The sequence below is a fragment of the Arachis hypogaea genome, chromosome 3 (assembly GCF_003086295.3).
Source record: "Arachis hypogaea cultivar Tifrunner chromosome 3, arahy.Tifrunner.gnm2.J5K5, whole genome shotgun sequence".
In the NCBI taxonomy this organism is placed as follows: domain Eukaryota; kingdom Viridiplantae; phylum Streptophyta; class Magnoliopsida; order Fabales; family Fabaceae; genus Arachis; species Arachis hypogaea.
In genome coordinates this window covers 33054588-33076265 of record NC_092038.1, presented here as the reverse complement: position 1 = coordinate 33076265, position 21678 = coordinate 33054588, and the positions used below count along the sequence as shown (strand labels likewise).

Here is a 21678-nt window from a genome sequence, read left to right as displayed (position 1 = left end):
TTTTACCCTTATTTTTTAAAAGAATTTGAATTAGAAAGGAGTTGGCTTATGACCTAATTAGTTCTCTATCCTTATCTTTGCATTGTTATTTTCGTTCCTCGGAGTTTTACATTACTATGAGATTGTTTTTACTTTTGAAAAAGTACAAAATGTCACTGATGTTTGGGTATAAAAAATATTTTTTATGAAAAAATATAAATAAATAACTTCTAACAAATTAATTTTAAACAATTGTAATTAATAACTATTAATTTAGTATTTTTTTAAAAATAAAATTTAAATAATTATTAATTAATAACAATTAATTAATATAAAATACAATTTAAAAAAGTTGTTAGCTGAACCCCTTCGTTACAAAAAATTGAGACCACCATAGCAATCATTTTTTTCAAGAGCCATTTATTAAGAATTAAATCTTGAGACCAAATAAATAATTTACGATATCTTGCTTTTGCAATAGGAAAGGATCAACCATCTATAAAATTGTATTTGATTCCGATAATAGAACAAGATAAAAATACTGAGAATAAAACACAAAAAATCAAGACATAAAAATTAATATTTTTATATTTTATTTAGTGATAAATTAAAATAAATTATAAAAATTCCATTTATTTTTTATTTAAAAAATTAAAAATAAAATATAATAATAAAAAATTAACAAAAAAATATAAAATATAAAATATAATATATTTTTTATTTTCTATATCCTTCTTATCAGATTAAATATAAAATATACTAATTTCATATCTCTAAACACAATATCTCTTAATACAATATCTTTTTTTCTTTTTGGTCTTATACAATATCTTTGTTCATACCAAAAACAATTATGTATTTCTGTGTCCGGTATTTATAAACAAATGCGGTCTAGGTTCTTGAGGTCTTGTGGATGTAACGTTGTCCTGTGAGTATGACGTTTTTTTTTTTATTTGACAATTACCTTATACGGATACTACGAAGCCATAAATAGGTTATTCAGTGTCAAAATTTTGGTACAATCTACGATACATTTGGTACAAGTGGCTCAGGCGCAATGCAAAACCAATTAGGGCCATAATAAATAATAATAATAGATCTTTTTTTTTTTGGGGGGGGGGGGGGGGGAATCACTCGTCTATGGGGGATTGTTGTACGCCATTTCCAGCAATAAGAAAGTTAAAAACTTGTCTCAAATTTCCTCTGGATGGTCGAGCATTAGTTGCAAACTTACATACATATACGAGCCTACGCCGCATATCCCATTTAGTGACGCGTGTCACACTAAATGATTTCCCATCATCATAAGTACCTAAACAAAAATGTCAATGAGTATGGTATGAATTCATAAGCAAATTTGTTTGTAAATCGTTAACTAATGAGATTACCTTTTTCATCAAATAAGGACATCAAAATGGCTAGACAAACGCATACACTAATGTCTTCCCCTGAAAAATCAAGCAAGGTTAGTGCATTAGGCAGGTCATGTGAAATGATTTGCTATTAAATCAGGACACATAACTAACGGAACATCTTTATGATGTTATTAGGGTTTTCACATAAATAGAAAGAGGATACTCGAGTCGAGAGGCTTTACCGTTATCACAACAAACAAGAAGTCTTTTTCCCTGGCTGAGATTCAACTGTGCAAAGTTCACCGCCGAATGTAGATTGTTGAACAAGGAAAAACGATCAAACTTTGAACTCTGGTATCAAAAGATATAAAATTAAATGAGTATAAAAATCAATTAGATAAAATCAAGGTTTGACTCCACTTCATATATACTCACTAGAGTTGGGAGATGCAAGTATGCTTCCGCACTGGGAAGAGAGACAGAGATGGACTCGCGATCACAATTCAGTATGCAATCAATGTCAGCGGAATCTGCAGCTGCACCAAACATAATAATGCTCGGCCACAGAAAACAAACATTTTGAGAATAAGCATATCAACGGTGCTATGAAAGGGCATCAATACCAATTTGAGATGTTCCAAGTGCCATATTAGTTGAGCCTAACCAAGATATTCTCAAATCGTGATGAGAAGAGTCGGTGCTAATTTGAATGTTTGAAATATCGGCAGTAGTGGTAGACAATGGTTCTTGATGGGAAAGACAAGGTGAGTTGGAAGATTTAACTGAGATTTGTGGCGCATTTTCTCCCTTATAAGCTCGGTTTACCCTATTCTTTTCAACTATATCCGCAACTTTGTGATTACATAGATGAGGACCTGAGTTTATAATATCATAAACATGATTCCAAAAGAGAATAGGAGTTAAACCCCTAGCCCAGCTTTCTTCATCATCTCCTGCACCAGGTATGTAATTCCAGCTAAACTCAGAGGTAGTCCTGTGTTGGTTTACACCCGACGAAGATGAAGACGCAGAGACAAGTATAATGGGTGTGAAATCCCAAGAATCATGGTCAGGTACTTCATTTAACCAGATAACACTCTTTTGAGAAATCCAGAGAGGGCGGAGGGGTTTCCTCAAGCCTGCGGCAATGGAAGCGATATCAGCACCACTGGCTTTCAGTTGTTGTGTCCATTCATCTAAACGCTTCTCGATGGAAGCCTTCTCTGTTTCGGGAACCCAGAGAGGGAGATGCAAAGAGCAATCCCACTCAGAAGAAGACTCGTCGTTTAATTGGTTCTTGAAATCCATAATAGCGCGATTTAAAATACATGTCCAGATGGGTATAGTTCTGGACATGCTGTCAGGGAAGCGCTTCCCTCTGCGAGTAGAATCAACAATCATGCACCCTCCCTTCTGTCCTAACCAATACTAATCAAATTAAATTAAAACAAAAAGAAAAGAGATTGAATCCCTAAAATAAATGAGGTCATACCGAGGCAGCGAGAAGAGCGAGATGGAGATTGAGGCGAGAGGTATTGAAGGAACAATTGTTGGAATGGCCGTCGGTGGACTTGAAGTAACAGGTGGCATGGAAACGAGGATGGTACCAAAGCCCGCAACGGAGGTTTGCAACAAGAGGCAGCTGAGGCCACAGCTCAGAGATCTCACCCACAAATATGGAATCATCGTATATCGATCTCAATGCGTTGTATAGGTTGTTCTCTCTCCGCTTTATGCTTCTCGCTGCTTTGTATATACTTAGCTTTCCGCTTTCTTCTTCCATCTTCTCTCTGTGTTCTTTATCACTCGGACGTCGTATCTCCATTCTCCACACTTAAATACCTGATCTAAACTTAAAAGCATAGGGTTTCAATACTAAGAGCTACTCGACTAAATTATATTTCATATTTAAAAGATATTTACAATAATGAAAATATAGTTTTTTTTTTGGTGACTCAATGAAAATATAGTTTAAAACATTACATCATTAAACATAATATTTTAAATAAAAACATATTACATATTGACCAATCCGGCAAACTCCTTAAGTGAACCACTTGTGATTTGATATTCAAAGGTAGCTTCTGTTAGTGATATCTAAAGAAAGATATTGACAAATCCGGCAAACTCCTTAAGATTTAAGAAAGTCATAAATGAAAAATACAGCAGTTACATCCATTACTTGAGTGGCTGCCTGGCAGGGTGTGGGAGTGGGATTTTAAACATTTAAAACTTAGTATTCTTTGCAACATTTTTCAATACTCCAGTGGTTGCTGAGGATGCTGGATTAATGGCCTTCCTTATCTTAAACACATTCCAAGCAGCGTTAGCAGCATGCCCCGCCGTTGCAAGCACATGCTCAGTAGCTTCCCCTGCATCTTCCCCAAACCTGTATTCTCATGGATCATCAAGTTACTCTCATACTTGTCACTGATACTAGATGAAGATATTGATAAACGAATTATCAAAGCACATCATAATGTAACACAAATATGCAATGCAATGCAATAACTATACTGAATTGCCTTCACCTCTTAGAAACCATTCCAGATGCAGCTTTGGAGGTAGCAGAAAAGGTTTGTTTTTCGGCCGCTTCAGCTGCATCAAGAACCTTGTCTACAACATTTGATTACAACAGAAACAGAGAAGTCAAAGGTGATGGTGATGCTTGGACAAGTATGATATATCATATTCTTGTAAGAACCTTACTGAGTGCATCAAGAGAAGCCAACAACACTTCTCCAGGAAGCATCTTTAGGAATTTCTTTCCTGTTTTGGATTTAAGAACAGGGGTCATCACACTTCCACTAACTATGCCAACTCCATTCAGCAAGGATTTGCTCAACTTTTCTGTCATCTTTGATAGTTTCCTCACACTAGATTGCAAAACCAACACAATGCAAGAGATAACTAATAGTAGCAAGACATAACATGATATAACCATTTCACATGCTATTATTCCATCAGAATTTATTGTTTTTGGTCATCCCTTAGTCATTAACTCAATTTCTTTAGTATATTTCCTTTAGTCTAATAATCCAACAACATATTTCATCCCAAGTTTTTAAACATTGCATTAATGGCCAAGAATAATAAATTTTGATGACTCCATAGTATTCTTCTTTTTTGTAATACCGTTTGAGATTTTTATTTATCTTGCTCTTCTTTGAGGCAGCAGCTGTTTTTTCTCTGGCAACAACACCATTTCTCTCATCTGCATGACTGTTCAGGATTGTCTCACCTCCTTTTTGGACCTGATTTTTCCTCAACAAGACAAATTTACCTAATTAGTGATATGCTTTTTAAATTGCTTCTTTCTTACCATAAACCCTAAACTGTAACCCCTAAACTTTATACGTATTTCATGCATTTTCTAGCTTCAGTAAGTTACAAAGTTCATGGTTCATAAAACAAGAAAGAAAGCATTAAATTGCTCCACTAATTGGACATGAAAACAAAAATACTAAACCTTGTTTGTGTAAGCATTGCTGCATATGAAGATACCCTTCACAATCTGACCTGTCCCACCAGCAATTGCCTTGGCTAGAAAATGGTTGTAATCATCAACCCTAGGAGCAAACTCCCTCCAATCAAGATCATTGTTGTTCTTACTCAGTTTCAAGCCAGAAAAGCAACAATGCTCCTTTAGAAAAGAATCCAACAAAGTCATACTTGCAAAGCTGTTTTGTGAAAAAGTAACACCGTAGCTAAGAGGCTCACCATCTTTCACAGGCAATGAGAACAGGTAATGGAGAGCATCAAGCTTCACCACTGGCTCATCTTTCGTCAAGGGCCATTGAAGATCATCTACCTTTATGATTGTAGCAAGAGACACATTCTCATCAAAGGTTTTGGTGATCATGAAGTGGCCTTGAGCCAATTCAAGAGCTTGTCCTTCATCCATAAGATGAACTTTGCATTCTGCTATTTGCAACAGAACTTCTTGTCTGAGATTCGACGAGTATTGTTCAGCAACTGAAGCTGTGAAAGTTTCCATGGGTGGAATGGTTGTGGAGCCATGGAAGCAGCACCCCATCTCAGCTATGCTTAGTGTTAAGTTGCTTTCTCTTTGACCTCACTTTGGGACCGCACGGAATGTTGAAAGAGAAGTTAAAGGGGAAAGCTTTTGTTTGCTGTCGAATGTGAGTGTCGATGCTTTTTCTTTTATTCGTTGCTTTCGGTGGAATTTGGTATATGAAAAAACGGAGAGAGCTTATTGAAAAATGTGTATATAGCATTACAGCTTGGCCTCGCCCCTTATTGTGAAACCGAAGACTTACCTTATTATAAATTTGAGCATTTGAACTGTGCTGAAAGAATATGAATGCTACCTACTGCATCACACTCGTTAATCACTTGAATGAGATCAACCCCTTCTCACACCGTATTCGAATGTAATGAATAAAGATGAACTGATGGACTAAAAAAGTATTTTTCGTTAGAGTAAAATCTATTATTTATTATATATGATTAAAATTAATTTTTATCAATTAATAACATAGCTAATGTAACATATTTTTAAAGATAAATTTTTATTTATTTTATTTTATTTATTTAAATATATTAACTTATATTTATTTAATTTGATTGAGATAAATATTAAATTATTTAATATTTTATTGGACCACATTAACTATAACTAATTAATTACATTAATTATTTAATTTGGGTGAAATAAATAAATAAATTTTTTACTAGTTTGTATTAATCTTTTATCTTATATATTTTGATTAATAATTTTTAAAAGTATTATAGTTAATTATTTATTTTATTTGATTGAGATAAATATTAAATTATTTAATATTTTGATTGACCACATTAACTATAATCAATTAATTATATTAATTATTTGATTTGACTAGAATAAATAAATTAATTTTTTTAATTTGTATTAATTTTTTCATCTTATCTAATTTTGATTAATAGTTTTGAAAATGGTTATAATTTTTAGATGACATATTTATAAGATATTTTTATTTGTTTAACTTACTTTATTGAGGTAAATAATTATAATTAAATTATTATATTAATTAATTAATTTAATTAATTTAAATATATGTTATTTGATTCAAGTTATTGTCACGTTAATGAAAAGTCATTATTTACAAAAAAAAATTAATTTCTTTTTTAATTTTAAATATTTGAGTAAAGTGACAAATAAATTTTAAAAATTTATATTTCTGACAAATTAATTTTTAGAAAAAAATACTAATAAAGTCCTCCACAATAAAAAATGTAAACAAATTAGTTTGAATTAAGGTCTTCTACCCTAATTATAGAGGTTAATTTAGAATTAATATGTCCACATACATCTGTTATCATGGAGAACTTTATTGATACTATTTGTCACTTTATTCTAAATATTTTTATTTTAAATTTTTATTTTTGTTTATATTTCTTTATTTTTTTGTTTTTATTAATATCAAATCTAATATTTCTATTAATATTTTTTTCAATTTATTGTCTAATAGTTATATGTCCACCATTAATTATATGGTCGAAAAATATTTCTTCAATTTATTAAAAAAAAAACAAAATTTCATTCTTTTCTTTTTTATTTTACTTATTTTTGTATTTTACATAATTTATTCACTCTAAAAGTTATATATTCTAGAAGAAGATCTTATTTTTTTTACCAACTACTCTTTCATTCGGTCATATTTTTTTTCTCCTATGATACATTATTTTTACTCCTTAATTTTTTATGAACTATTAAACATCATTATTCGTTATTGTACTCTATCTTTTTTATTTTCTTCCTTTTGTTTCTATTTGTTTAAGTTTTTATAAATTTTTATTATAAAGTTTATCATTTTTATACCATACAAGTTAATTTATCATAACTCTTCACATATTGAGTCTTTTCAATATTTAAATTACATTTCTTAAGTGCTTAATTTCATTTCTGATTTTAGGAATTGAGTGATGAGATAACATCAATCAAAGTTGTAAATTTGTTATACGTCTTCTTCATCTTTTTTACTTACCTCTTTTTTTATAGGAGTCATGAGTAAATTATATATAATATTTATGTATAAAGAATAAATATAAATTGTATTCTATTTTTTAATAAAATTTTTATTATCTATCTTAAAATAAAAAAATATTATAAATTACTTTAAATGAATAAGTCTATCATCACTGTGAGAAACGGTAGAATTTAAAAATAATTATAATTATTCAATAATTATTTCATTTAGTCTAATATATTTAGTTCTTTAAGTCGAATATTACTCTGAATTTGTGTTGAACTCAAGCATTTTAACAAAAAGACATTTAAAACGGTGCAAACATTTTTAATTAAAGATTGGATAACTATATATGCTTCTTACAATAACTAATGTCATGGATTAAAATAAAGAAATAGATCCAAGAATTAGGTAAAAAAAAAAAGAGCATTTTAGAAGCCTTTGCAGATGATGCATGTGAATATTGGATAAAATTTTATTGCGTTTGTTCCTATTATTTTATATTTTACTATTTTTTGTTATAATTTTTTAATATTGTTCCTTTGTATCTTCGTATTTTAAAATAAAAATTGATCTAATATATTTATTTTTTGGTCTAATAAATATTTTTTTATAAAAAAAATACTAAATTAATCATAAAGTTAATCCCACATTAAAAGTTATGTTGATTAATACAAGTAGGGTAAAAAACAAGAATAAGTCATGGGGAGAAAGAATTTACGTGAATCAGTCAAAACAAAATCCGTTTCACCAGTCAACCAATGCACAAGTATATGTAGTTCGAATCACATTGTTTCGAACGTGGATTGAATGTAATTCGAATTGAGGTAATTCGAATTGAGGCAATTCGAATTACTATGAAGTCTGAACTAAGCATAAATCGAATTAGGCCAATTCGAATTGCTCCATTTGTAATTCGAATCAAGCTGATTCGAACTCCTCTCATGCACGCCATGCAACATAATTTGAATTGGCTTAATTCGAATTACTCAAATTGTAATTCAAATCAGGCTGGTTTGAACTATAAAGAAGCAGAGTTGTATATATATATATTGTTGACGTGAGTTGCTCTCATTAGAGGGGTAGAATGGCTAGTGAGGAGAGTTTTGTGGTGTTGGTTCACCACAGAGGATCGATTAAGAGGAAGACACGTTTCGGTGTGAAGTTCACTGATAAGGATCCTCTCTGTATTATCGTGAGGCCTACGGTAAGGTACGATGACCTTCTTAGCACTGTGCTGATGAAACTGGGTCTGGATGGTGTGAAACGGGTTAAGAAGTTCTTCTATCGCATTCCGATCACGGTGCTCCAAGACACCGTGAAGTATGATTGTTTCACGATCGGGAGTGATGAGGACTTGCAGGTCATGTTTCAATGTCGCCGTCAGTTTCCGGAAGCGAGGATACCAGAGCTGTCGGCAAAGTTGGTTGATGCGGTATCGAGCTCGGGAGGTTCGAACCAGAATACCACCACTTTAGCCACGGTAGCTGGTTCTAGCTCCAGACATGCCGTTGCTTCTACCTCCGTCCCTGCGTACGAGCCACCCGTCCAACCTGTCGCCTCCCCTTCCTTTGCTGCTAATCTCAATGCCAGTGTAGGCGACGAAGTTGGAATAGGGGAATTTCGGCCGACCTCTTTACAGTGTGCTGCACCGGGTGGGGTTGGAGAGCAATTTTTGGATGATCCAGAGGACGATGATGTCGAGCCGAATATGATTGCTGATGACAGTGGCGATGATATCGGAGCGAGTGATCCTGCTGGGGCGGGAGGTGGTTCTAGCTCTGGCACACAGCAGTACCCTCCATATTTTTCATCCTTGGACTTGGATGCCATGAGGTAGGAGGGGGTTCCGGGGCAGCCTGCTGGGTTTGGCGCTAGGGATGCGGAAGGGTCTCCAGGTCTGACAGAGTTCCAGGTTGGTAAGCAATTTCAGGACAAATATGAGGCCTTGTTAAGTGTGAAGACTTACAGCTTCCACCAAGGGGTACAGTACAAGGTAGTGGAGTCCGACTATCGCCAGTATGTGGGCAAGTGTTCTGAGTTCGGGAATGGGTGCACATGGTTGATTCGGCTGAGTCTCCAGCAGCGCAAGGGCATTTGGGAGGTCAAACGGTACAATGGACCTCATACGTGTCTGGCCACCTCCATCTCCAATGACCACAGGAGTTTGGATTATCATGTGATATCGGCATTCATTATGCCAATGGTTAGGGCTGATGCATCTGTCAGCATCAAAGTGCTCCTAAATGCCACGGCCGCACACTTTGGGTTTAGGCTGACGTACAGGAGGGTCTGGCTGGCGAAGCAGATGGCTGTTGCCCTCATCTATGGTGACTGGGATGAGTCGTACAACGAGCTCCCTAGGTGGGTGTTAGGAGTCTAGTTGACGATACCTGGTACTGTTACAGTCCTTAGGACGAGTCCTATTCGAGTTGGTGGACAGTTGGACGAGTCTCGAGCTTATTTTCACAGACTGTTTTGGATGTTTCCACCGTGTATCGAGGCATTCCTCATTGCAAGCCACTGGTTAGTATTGACGGCACCCATCTGTATGGCAAGTATGGGGGAACGTTGCTTGTGGCTATTGCACAGGACGGAAACTCCAACATACTCCCTGTTGCATTGGCACTAGTGAAAGGTGAGAGTGCTGAGTCCTGGTCCTTCTTTCTCTCCCACCTGCGTCAGCACGTGACACCGCAGCCGGGTCTGCTGGTTATATCGGACAGGCATAACGGCATCAAGGCCGCGCTTGAGGCTCTTGACGGAGGTTGGTTACCTCCAGCTGCATACCGGGCATTCTGCATTCGACATGTAGCGGTAAATTTTGCCCTAACCTTCAAGGGCAAAGACGCAAGGAGGCTTCTTGTTAACGTGGCGTACGCAAAGACCGAGGTAGAGTTTGATTACTGGTTTGATATTCTGCGGTCTGAAGACCCGGCGATGTGTGACTGGACAAACCGGATTGAGTATTCCTTATGGACACAGCATCGTGATGAGGGGCGGAGATTCAGACACATGACGACGAATATCTCTGAGTGTGTGAACTCAATCATAAAGGGTGTCAGAAACCTCCCTGTGTGCTTGCTGGTGAAGGCAACATACGGAAGGCTGGCTGAACTATTTGTTCATAAGGGGAGAGAGGCTGAGGCCCAGCTCGGAATCGGATAACAATTCAAGCAGCACTTGGTGATTTGTATCGAGGCCAACTTGAAGACAGCGAGGTGCTTCACGGTGACTTTGTACGATGGGGATAACTCGGAGTTCACCGTCGCAAAGACGACTTCGACTGGTTCTTTCTCACTGGATAGCTACAGAGTCTCGCTTGCCTCTCAGACATGTGACTGCGGATACTTCCAGGCACTTCATTTTCCGTGTTCGCACGCACAGGCATGTTGTGCCTACTCACGGCTTACATGGCATCCTTACGTCCACCAGGTGTATCGTCTTAGTTTGGTGTTCAGTGTGTATCAGATGGGATTCACACCTCCCATTCCAGAGGGTTTCTGGCCACCATATGACGGGCCGACTGTAATCCCAGACCCTAACAAGAGGCGTGCGAGAGAGGGTTGTCCGAGGTCCACTAGGATACGGACCAACATGGATGAGGCAGATCCGAACTGGCCAAAGAGATGTGGCCTCTGTCGGCAACCCGGACACACACGTCGGAGTTGCCCACAGGTCGGAGGGCCAGAGCATACAGGGGGACATGAATAGGTGTATTGTCAGCTTTGGTACTTTGTTTATTTCACTTTAGTGTTTAGATTCCACTGTTATAGGTTTTCTTACTTGTTGTTGTTAACTGATAGAGTTTGTTAATGTTAATGCGATGTACTGTGCATCGGATCTTACTTAATGAATATGTTCCGTTTCCGGAGTTTTGTACGAAATGTCTGTTGAATTCACAACGCAATAAATAAATCTACAAATTAAACTAATACATGATGCGGAAAATATGCTAGTAACTGAAATTTCATAAACTTTGAACAGCCATTTTCAAAGTAGAATATCATGATTTGTCCACAACATATATATACAACTCTGCTCCTTTATAGTTCGAACCAGCCTGGTTCGAATTATAATTTGAGTAATTTGAATTAAGCCAATTCGAATTACGTTGCATGGCATGCATGAGAGGAGTTCGAATTAGCTTGATTCGAATTACAAATGAAATAATTCGAATTGGCCCAATTCGATTTATGCTTAGTTCAGGCTTCATAGTAATTCGAATTGCCTCAATTCAAATTACATTCAATCCAGGTTCGAAATAGTGTGATTCGAACTACATATATTTGTGCATTGGTTGATTGGTGAAATGGATTTTGTTTTGGCTGATTCACGTAAATTCTTTCTCCCCATGGCTTATTCTTGTTTTTTACCCATACAAGTATTATCGTAAGGTAAATGACCCATATAAACCATACATTGCATAAATTTACATGATTCTGCCAAACCAAAAAACGTTACAAGGTTTCATCAAGAGCACATCTCTATATAGTTTGAATTAGTCTAATTCGAACTACACATTTACAGTAATTCAAATCACACTGATTTGAAATACACACATGCACTCAAGCACTAATTCGAATTAAGCTGATTCGAATTACACACACTAACTCACACTAATTCGAATGGGCTAGCTTCGAATTAGTCTAGTTTTCCTGCCCATAGTAATTCGAAATAGGCTATTCGAATTACTCCCTGTTTTACCTATATAAATAATTCGAACTAGCCTCATTCGAATTACTTTTCCAAATCCATACCCCACCAAATTTTTTTTGTAGTATAATTTAAATAAATTTATTAAAAAAATTTATTAAAAATTATATTTACTCAAATTTCAAATATAATAATACTCTTTTACATAATTAATAATAATTTTAAAAAAATAGCTTAAAAGATGTTAGGAGTACAGTAAAAATTTGTAATGTCCCAATGACTTAGGTAAGTAAATGATAAAAATATATATTTTTTAATTTTTAAATTATTATAGACTATGTAGAGTATTTTATTTAGATTTTGAGTATATGCATGTATTTACCTAAGTCACTAGGACATTACAAATTTTGATAGTACTCCTAAAATCTTTTAATCCATTTTTTTTTAAATTATTTTACATGGAATAAAATATTTTTTGTGATATAATTTAAATAAATTTATTAAAAAAATTAATAATTTAGAAATAAAACAAAATATATTTTATTTCATGCATTAAAAATACTAACAAAATATTTAATTACGAGACTTTTTCAAAATATTGATAAGCTATCAATTCGAATTCTATACAATACTCTTCAGCCCCTTCTTGGTAGCTCATGAATATTTTGAAAAAGTCTCATAATTAAATAGTTTGTTTGCTCATTTTTTCTTTTTAAACGGTTTTGTATGGAATAAAATAATTCTTTTAAATTTTTAAATTATAATTAATTATGTAGAGTATTTTATTTAAAATTTGAATACATACATGAATATTTGTATTTAAATTTAATCTTTTTTTTAAATTAAACAGGGAGTAATTCGAAACAGCTTGTTTTGAATTACCATGGGCACGAAAATTAGACTAATTCGAAACTAGCCTATTCGAATTAGTGTGAGTTAGTGTGTGTAATTCGAATCAGTGTGATTCGAATTACTGTGAATGTATAGTTTGAATTAGACTGATTCGAACTATATAAAAATGTGCTCTTGGTGGACCTTATAACAGTTTTTGGTTTGGCAAAATCATGTAAATTTATGCAATGCATGGTATATATGGGTCATTTACCCTATTATCATATTTAACTTAATTTATTTGAACATTAATATAAAACTTTGCTATGATTTTAACCAAGATGTTAAAAATCGATTCTGTCATTGAACCACTCTAACTATTGAGTTACTAATTTAGTGGTCCAATCGATTTAATTATAGTTCAATTTATTTAACTATAGTTCAATCGAAATAACTATTTTATAATAAAATAATATATAAAATTATAAATAAATACATAAAATATAATTATATTCTAATATAAATATAAAAAATATACAAATTAAAAATATAACATCTATATAATTTTTTTTAACGAAAGTAGGTAAAAATTTTATTAGATAAAATTAATGGTCCAAATGGACTACAAACAAGGATAAAAGTGAAAAATTCTAACCAAACTTATTACATTCATAGAAAGAAAAAGTAAAGAATGTGAGAGATTGAGAGATGCTACTCCTTCTATTTGTGTCTCGTTGAGCCTCTTTCGTTATCAAGAGAGGAGATTTTCGAATGCCTTAAAAAATGTTGAGTTTAAAGAAAAATAATAATAATTGACAATGACAAACATTAGTGATTTGAGTTGAAAGCCCAAAAATATATATGATGTGTGTGATTTTTGTAGAGGCCAAATTGAATGAAATTGCAATCAATGAAATTCAAGACCAAGTGCAAATATTCCATTCCCATGTGGCCCATGAAAAATATTGATGATCACAAGCCAAGGAGAAAAATAAGGTTGAAAGAAAAATAAGAAAAATCAAATTAGGGTTCATCAAAGTAAAAAAAATGATCACTAAACCTAAGCATTAAAAAGAAAAAAGAAGAAAATTCAGATGTTGGTGCCAAAAATAAAAATCAAATTAAAGGTTATATCAGAAGAAAAATCAGCATAGTAGTCTCATTCTTGTGCAAGCACTCTAATTTGTTAAAGTTGCCCTCTTCTTGGTACACATTTCAGAAAAAAAAAATGAAGGTTGTTCTTCTTTGCTGTAAATCCAAGGTCAAAATTAAAACTTGGAACCAAAGAATGGATCAATTGTTCAGATTTTTGAAGTCAAAGAAAAAAAAAAGAAAGAGCGGCCCTGATATTTCGTCGTCTTCTTCTTCTCTTTTTTTTTTTGTTATTTTTCTCTTTCGTTATCGTCGTTACCAACATTACCTCTTCCTCCTTCTTTTCTCATTGGAATTTCTTTTCCTCTTTTCTTTTTCTCCTTCTCAGGAGTGAAGCTTAATATGTTCCAGGGGAGGCAGTGGACCCCCCAAAAAAATTTGTTTACAAAAATAATAAAAAATCAAAGAGCGCCCCTCTAAAAAAAAGTAGGCCTCTCCCTTTGAAAAATATATGATGTCCATAATTTTATTTAAGAAATCGGTTAAAAAGTAGTGACTGTAGTGTGTTATTTGGGTTATGGATAGTGGGTTATATGCTCATTTAAAAAAAAAAAACCCTAATCCATATTATAAGTGAAGAATCTAAAAAGGTAGTAACAAGAAGTCAACAAATCACTTCTTCCATTCTTCCCTCTTCTTTCAATCAGAAAACAAAACATCACTCCATATTTTCATTATCATTACAACTTAGAAGATAGCAAGTAGTCTTTGGTCTTCTATTATCAGTTTTCATTCTTCTTTCTTTTGTAAGTTATTTTTTTATTTATTTTTATATATAATTTATATATTTATTTATTTATTTATCTAGTTTATAATATTATAATAATAATTTAGGTTTTTTAAAAAAATTGAAGATGATAATCATGTAATTATAATGTTATTCTTGTATTGTTATATATTTTTTTCTCATTATTAATTGTTTTTGACATTGATATTATTGATTTACAAAAAATAAAATAAATTGAGTTTAGTTAAGTTGCATAATGTTTATTTTATTATCTATGTAAATTTTTAATTGTAGAAATTTAGTTGAATCATGAGTAAGATGAAAAAAGACTAGCCAGAAGAGTGAAAATGTTTCTAATATTGTTACATCAACACCAACCTCTTCAATACTTGAGGCATCAAACATGAATACTTTAACTCCTCAACAAGATAGTTTAAAGTCAAAACGTTCACGACTTAATCCTAAACAAATGAACATATGTCATTTGGTAAGAGATCCAGGAATTCGAACAATGATTTGAAAGTTTTATCCAAGTAAAAGAGATAAAATTCGTCGAGCTTATCTTAAAACTGGACCAAATCAACCAATACTTGATAAGTATCCATTCTCGAGCGATACAAGTCATCGTCGTCATTTTCAAGCTTTTTTGTTTGAATTATATCCTTTATGGTTAGAGTATTCTATTGAAGATGATGATGTATGTTGTTTACCATGCTACTTATTTGCTATGGAATCTTCAATCAACACAGGTTCAAATGGTTTCATTGAAAACGACTTCAGGAATTGGAAGAAGGTAAATAGTGGAAAAGATTGTCCTCTTTTGAATTACATTGGCAAAGACCCCAATTCGTTCTATCATAGGGCAACGAAATCATATGATGATTTGATGAAGCAATCACAACATGTTGATATACTTATGAAACGACAAACATTAGAGGAAATTGAGAATAATCGACGTAGACTTGGAGCATCTATTGATTGTATTAGATGGTTGACTTTTCAAAGTTGCGCTTATAGAGGCCATGATGACAGCTCGAGTTCAGATAATCGAGGTAACTTTATTGTATTGTTAAAGTTTTGGGTTTTTACAGTATTAGTGTTCAGAAGCATGTTTTAGAAAATGCTCCTAGATTTGCTAAATATACTTCAAGTGATGTTCAGAAAGAAATTCTACATGTTCTTGCTACAATGGTAAGAAACTCAATTAGAAAGGATATTGGAGATGCCATTGATTAAGCTCGTGATGAATCTAAAAAAGAGCAAATGGCTATTGTTTTGAGATTTGTTGATGTGGATGGTTTTGTTCATGAACGCTTCTTTGATCTTATACATGTTAGTGATACTAGTGCCTTGACTTTGAAAAAAGAGTTGATGTCTGTACTTTCTATTTATAATCTCCAAATTAAAAATATTCGAGGTCAGGGGTATGATGGTGCTAGCAATATGAAAGGGGAATAGAATAGTTTACAAGCTTTATTTCTCAATGATTGTCGATAAGCATATTATCTCCATTGTTTTTCTCATAGATTGTAGTTAGCATTGGTGGCTGCTTCAAGAGAAGTACTTCAAATTCATGAGTTTTTTACACAATTGACTACTATTGTCAATATTGTTGGTGTATCTTGCAAACGACATGATCAACTACAAGAAGCTCAAGAAATTGAAAATGCAAAATTGATTGCCAATGATGAGCTAGAAACAGGTTAATGTGCAAATCAAATGGGCACTTTACAAAGAACTAGAGATACAAGATAGAGTTCTCACTTTCATTCTGTTTGTAGCTTGATAAGAATGTTTGCAGGTACTCATACCGTTCTTAATAACATTATTGATGATGGTACAACTTCTACTCAAAGAGGTGAGGCTTATGGTATCAACAATGTGCTATCCTCGTTTGAATTTGTTTTTGTGTTACATTTGATGAAGGAAATTATGGGAATTACTAATATTTTTTGTCAAGCATTACAACAAAAATCTTAAGATATTTTGAATGTAATGCATGTTGTTTCCACATCAAAACTACTTCTTTAAAGATTGAGGGATAATGGTTGGTGCAATTTACTTGAGATTGTTAATAAGTTTTGTGAGAAACATGAAATTGACATTCCTGATATGAGTACACAATACATGATTGGAAGAGGTCGATCTTATCAACTAAAGATAACAATCGAGCATCATTATCAAGTACATGTGTTTTTGGCAGCAATTGACTCTCAAATTCAAGAGTTATATAGTAGATTCAATGAGAAAACCATGGAGCTTTTGACTTTAAGTACTGCTTTGGACCCTAAAGACAATTTTAAGTTGTTTAATATTCAGAATATATGCAAGTTAGCTGAAAAGTTTTATCCTTCAGATTTTTCTGATCATAAAAGGATTCTTATGCATTTGATATACCTAATCATCTAAAAGATGTTGGAACACTTTCTGAGTTATGTCAAAGATTAAAAGAAACAGAAAAATCAAGAACTTATCATTTGGTTGATAGACTGATTCGCAATGTCTTGACTCTTCCAGTATCTACAACAACAACAGAAAGAGCTTTCTCGGCAATGAAAATTGTTAAAACAAGGTTTCGGAGTAAAATGGCAGATGAATTTCTTGCAGATAATTTAGTCATTTACATTGAGAAAGAAATTACAGCTACTTTCAGTACAGATTCAATAATAGATGACTTTGAATCAAGAAAAAAAACGTCGAGCTCAATTGTCTATATAAGTTGCAAATTTATTTCAGCTCTAATAATATTGTTACTAATTTTTTTATTGGATAAGTTATGATTTTGATTTAAATTATTTACATGAAGGTTGAAGCATAATACATTTTTTTAACACTTTTGCAAGAAATGTCTAAAAAGGAATTGAATAGTATTTGAAGATTCTAGAAACAAGTATGTAACAATCTATATTTACAATATTTGAAATTAGTTTTGAGATATTTGTGTTTAATTATTTTAGGTTTAATTCCTCTATTGGTTCCTATAGTTTCGCAAAATTTTCATTTAGGTTCCTATACTTTTTTTCCCTTTAATTGGGTCCCTGCACCAATTTTTTTCAATTAGGTCCCTATGGATAGTAAACATTACAAAAAACGTTAAGAATGTGTTATTTAACCATTATAACCCTCGTCTATCCCTTACAAATCATGAAAAATCAATAGGGTTCTAAGTCGCTCTCTTCGCCTCTTCCTCAAACTTCTCCTCCTCCATTTGCTTCTCTTACTCTGTGAATATTTATGGATCAAAGTCACTTATCTTCAGGAGTTTCTAGTTCGAAAATCCTCGTCAAGAAGAGATATCTTTGTTTTTGTGGTGAGGCAGTTGCTATGATATTTTCTTCGGTAGTAGCAAGCCATGGAAGAAGGTATGTTGGTTGTGGGAGAATGCCAAAATACAAGTTCTTCGAGTGGATTGATGATGAAGAAGATGAGAAGAGTGGATGGTTGAAGCAAAAGGAAAGGAGGGTTCATTACTTTTGTGGAGACACTCTAATTCTTCGGAGTTCAAGTACATTAAATAATCCAAACAGAAGGTTCATTTCTTGCCCTAACAGGAGATGCAAATTTTTTGAGTGGGTTGATGGAAAAGAAAAAAATATTTCTGGAGAAGATGTAGTAATCAGTTCACAGCAAGAATTTGGAAGGGTTAGAGAATTGGAGGCACACGAAAGGAAGATAGATAGATTAAGTGTGGATCTAGAGAGATTAATTATAGAGGTTGGAAAAATAGATGCTTGTGTAAAAGGTTGTGTGGTGAGCTGAGTTCAGTCGAAGAGCAATTTGCTAAAAATGGAAGATACTATGAAAAAGCAAAACAAGATGCTAATTATGCTGATTTTGATATTTGGTGTTTTGATTGTTGCAGTGTTATATGTAAAGATGTAGAAAGTATGGCTGTGATGATAATGTAATAGTCTATATAAGTCAAAAGTGTACTGTTTATTTTGACTGCAATGAATATATATGAAATGTTGTTTAAGTTCTCTAAATGAAATTTGTTCCTTTGCTATTTAATACACATAGAAATATGATACAGAGAAAAAACTAGCTAAAACAAAAGATGCATTGAATTATAATAGGCACCATTATTTTTTGCATTATATATCACAGGACATCTAGATAGCCACAAAATAAATGTTTCACCCTCTCATAACAATTTTTCACCCACATAACAAAAGTGGTCCACACCACATAATAAAAATGGTCCAAACCATAAAGAAAGCAGAGTCACACGTGAACACTAAAAATTCTACATAACACAATACATATCAAAAGGAAAACCTAAAGAGTTTTCAGCCTCAATCAAGTATGAGATCAACAAGTTCAGGTGGCTGACTTGTTGCTTTCCTTACTCCTATCTTGAGTCTTCCACTTCTTCTCACACGAAAGACTTTGGTCTTAGGAAAAGGTTGAGATGCTGGTGCAGTGAGTAGTGATGCTGGTGTAGGCAAGGTGGTGTGTAGTGATGCTGGTATAGGCAAGGTGGCCGGCTGTGATGGTGGTGCAGGGGTGTTTGGAGGCTGAGATGGTGGTGCAGTCATAGGTGCAGCCCTCCCTCAACCCCTTCCTCTGCCCATCCCTACTGTTGTTCTTCTTCTGCCTCTCCTTCTAACCACCCTGGATCTAGCAGTAACAGCAGCTTTAGATCCATTTGCTTCAACAGTAGCACCAGGTTCATTAGCAGCACCAGGTTCATTAGCAGTAGAATCACCTCCTCCAGTTTCAGCAGCAGCATTAGATCCTTGTGTGCCTTCAGGAGCTACAACATAAAATAGCAATTAGTAATAGTTCTTCAACACAGGAACAAAATAAAGGAGCAACCAATACCTGTCACTATAGGGTTTGGACAGTGTCTCCTGTTGTGTCCATATTGGCCATATACGTACAATTACTGCAGGTAACAGAAGTTCCACTTCAACCTCTATCAACTCAGAGCCAAAGCAACTGTCTTCACCTTTCTTTGGCACATAATCAACATCACTAGAAGTGATTTCAATCTCGTTATCTTCTCTGACTCCATCGACAACGTATACCTCGCAATGTTTGCAGGAACTTGACACCAGTGACCTAGCCATTCTCATCGCATCCCCATCAGACTTCATCTCTCTAAGACTTGACTTCAAATCCATCCCAGGTTTCTTTTACCAAACCTTGGCATATTCCTTATACCCTAGTTGCTTTAGCTCACTCACAATCTCTTGCAATGACCATTCATCAATGTCAAAATGTAAATCTTCTACAACTATTTCTCCTAAATACTCTAATCCGTGTCCACTGTCAATAAATTTGCCACCATCGTGGACCTCAATGGTAAAATCCGAATTATCCATAACTGCATACCAAAAATAAGAAAATACAATACCATAAATCCCTATTTAACCATTTTCAGAAATAAAAGGAAGCTCTAATAAACAATGTGGCAGATTTTTCTAGGAGAAAAAAAGAAAAATTTTCAATGACTGACAAGGTTAACCGTTGTCTTACCTAGAAGTAACAGCAACACCTACAACGACGGCGGTGACACCGGAGAAGCGAAACCCTCCAACAATATTCCAGTGGAGTTGATCTCGGCAGATGACAGAGTGTGTAACCAACGAACGAAGAAGGGAAAGAACGTGAAGAGATTTTTCTCTAAGTTTGGGAGAATGAACAGTTTTCGTTTAAGTCTAGGTGGGTTATTTTGGTCTTTAAGAAAATAAGAGTAAAAGAGAATCAGAAAATTAGGAAAAAAGTTAGAGAATCTTTAATTTAGGAACGAAATATTCCGTTAAATCAAACTGTTTGGTCACGGTAGGGACTTAATTGAAAAAAAAAATTGGTGTAAGAACCCAATTAAAAGGAAAAAAGTATAAGGACCTAATTGAAAATTTCACGAAACTATAGGGACCAACAGAGTAATTAAACTATTATTTTAATATACAATATGTTAAGTTATCTTATAAAAAGTAAATTTTAAGTTTTAGTTGTTATTTTTAATTAAAATTATATATAGAGTTATTTTTAATTTTTTTGTTAAAATAAAAAACTAAAAAAAATATTGGCCCCTGATAAATATTGTCTAGCTTTACCCCTGCCCCTTCTCTTCCATGATCTTCATCATCATGATCATCATCGTCTTCTTTTTATACGTATCGTCATTATCGCTAGCATCGTTATTATTATCGTTATCGTAGAAATTTTGCCATATTGATGATGTTGCCTAATCCAAAATTGATTTAGATGTGTTTTTGTTAATAATTCAGTCATTTTTGTGTGTTATTTTCAAACTCAATTTGTATGTTATAATCATTAAAAAAAATATTTCTATGTATTTGTAGCAAAATTTTGGTATAAAAACTAAGAAATTTATTTGTTATTGTAAAGAAATTTTGGTGTATTTGTATTCTGATAAGTTTTACATAATTCAAAGTTCTTCCTCTTCTTCCTTTCATCTTCTGTTGCTACTTTTTCTTCTTTTTCATCATCATCTTCTTTTTTTTCTTATTCATCTTTTTTTTCTTGTTTTACCTTCTCAAATTTTTTTTTTGTTTTACTCTCTTAACAAGAATAAAAACAAAGAAATCAAACAAAGAAGAAAAAGAAACACATAATGCTGCAAAATTACTTGGAAGAGGATGAATCTACATTCATTCAACTAAAAAAAGAAAGAAATAAAAAAAGAAAAAAATACGTCAAGAAAACACTTTTTGTATATTTGTAGCAAAATTTCGGTGTAGGAGTTCTGAATCTGAATTATTATTGTGATAAATCTGTTCCATTCTTGTTTCGATGTAATTTGGAAACTTTTGGTATATTTTGAAAATTTTTTCGATGTATTTGTATTCTAATAAGTTTTGTACAATTCAAAACTTTTGCTCTTCCTTCTCCTTATCTTTTGCTGTGTCTTTTTTTTCATCATCATCATCTTTTTTTTTATTCATCTTTTTCTTCTTATTTTACTTTCTCAAGTTTCTTCTTGTTTTACTTTCTTAATATGAATAAGTACTTGTTTGGGCGTCATTAAATTGATAAA

The 21678-nt window shown here is 33.3% G+C and overlaps 2 protein-coding genes across 7 annotated transcripts; both read right to left on the bottom strand.

Annotated features, from left to right (window-relative positions):
• Positions 1 to 886: 886 nt before the first annotated feature.
• LOC112790185 (uncharacterized protein C3F10.06c) lies at positions 887 to 3281 on the bottom strand. 5 transcript variants are annotated; one of them, XM_025832456.3, is made up of 6 exons: positions 2827 to 3281; positions 1958 to 2762; positions 1770 to 1864; positions 1577 to 1685; positions 1368 to 1427; positions 887 to 1291 (listed from the first exon to the last, which is right to left on the bottom strand). In XM_025832456.3, the coding sequence occupies exons 1-6, from the start codon at positions 3157 to 3159 to the stop codon at positions 1110 to 1112; spliced, it is 1584 nt and encodes a 527-aa protein (XP_025688241.1). In that variant the 5' UTR covers positions 3160 to 3281; the 3' UTR covers positions 887 to 1109. The 5 variants fall into 5 exon arrangements, with proteins under 5 accessions (XP_025688241.1, XP_025688240.1, XP_072088836.1 ...); XM_025832455.3 differs by having other exon boundaries at positions 1770 to 1870; positions 2827 to 3280; XM_072232735.1 differs by having other exon boundaries at positions 1958 to 2747; positions 2827 to 3280.
• A 20-nt stretch (positions 3282 to 3301) lies between these two features.
• Positions 3302 to 5656, bottom strand: LOC112790187 (senescence/dehydration-associated protein At4g35985, chloroplastic). Of its 2 annotated transcripts, XM_072232736.1 has the most exons (6): positions 5055 to 5515; positions 4804 to 4877; positions 4470 to 4588; positions 4044 to 4210; positions 3866 to 3950; positions 3302 to 3723 (listed from the first exon to the last, which is right to left on the bottom strand). In XM_072232736.1, the coding sequence occupies exons 1-6, from the start codon at positions 5368 to 5370 to the stop codon at positions 3561 to 3563; spliced, it is 924 nt and encodes a 307-aa protein (XP_072088837.1). In that variant the 5' UTR covers positions 5371 to 5515; the 3' UTR covers positions 3302 to 3560. The 2 variants fall into 2 exon arrangements, with proteins under 2 accessions (XP_072088837.1, XP_025688245.1); XM_025832460.3 differs by having other exon boundaries at positions 4804 to 5656.
• Between the last annotated feature and the right edge of the window lie 16022 nt (positions 5657 to 21678).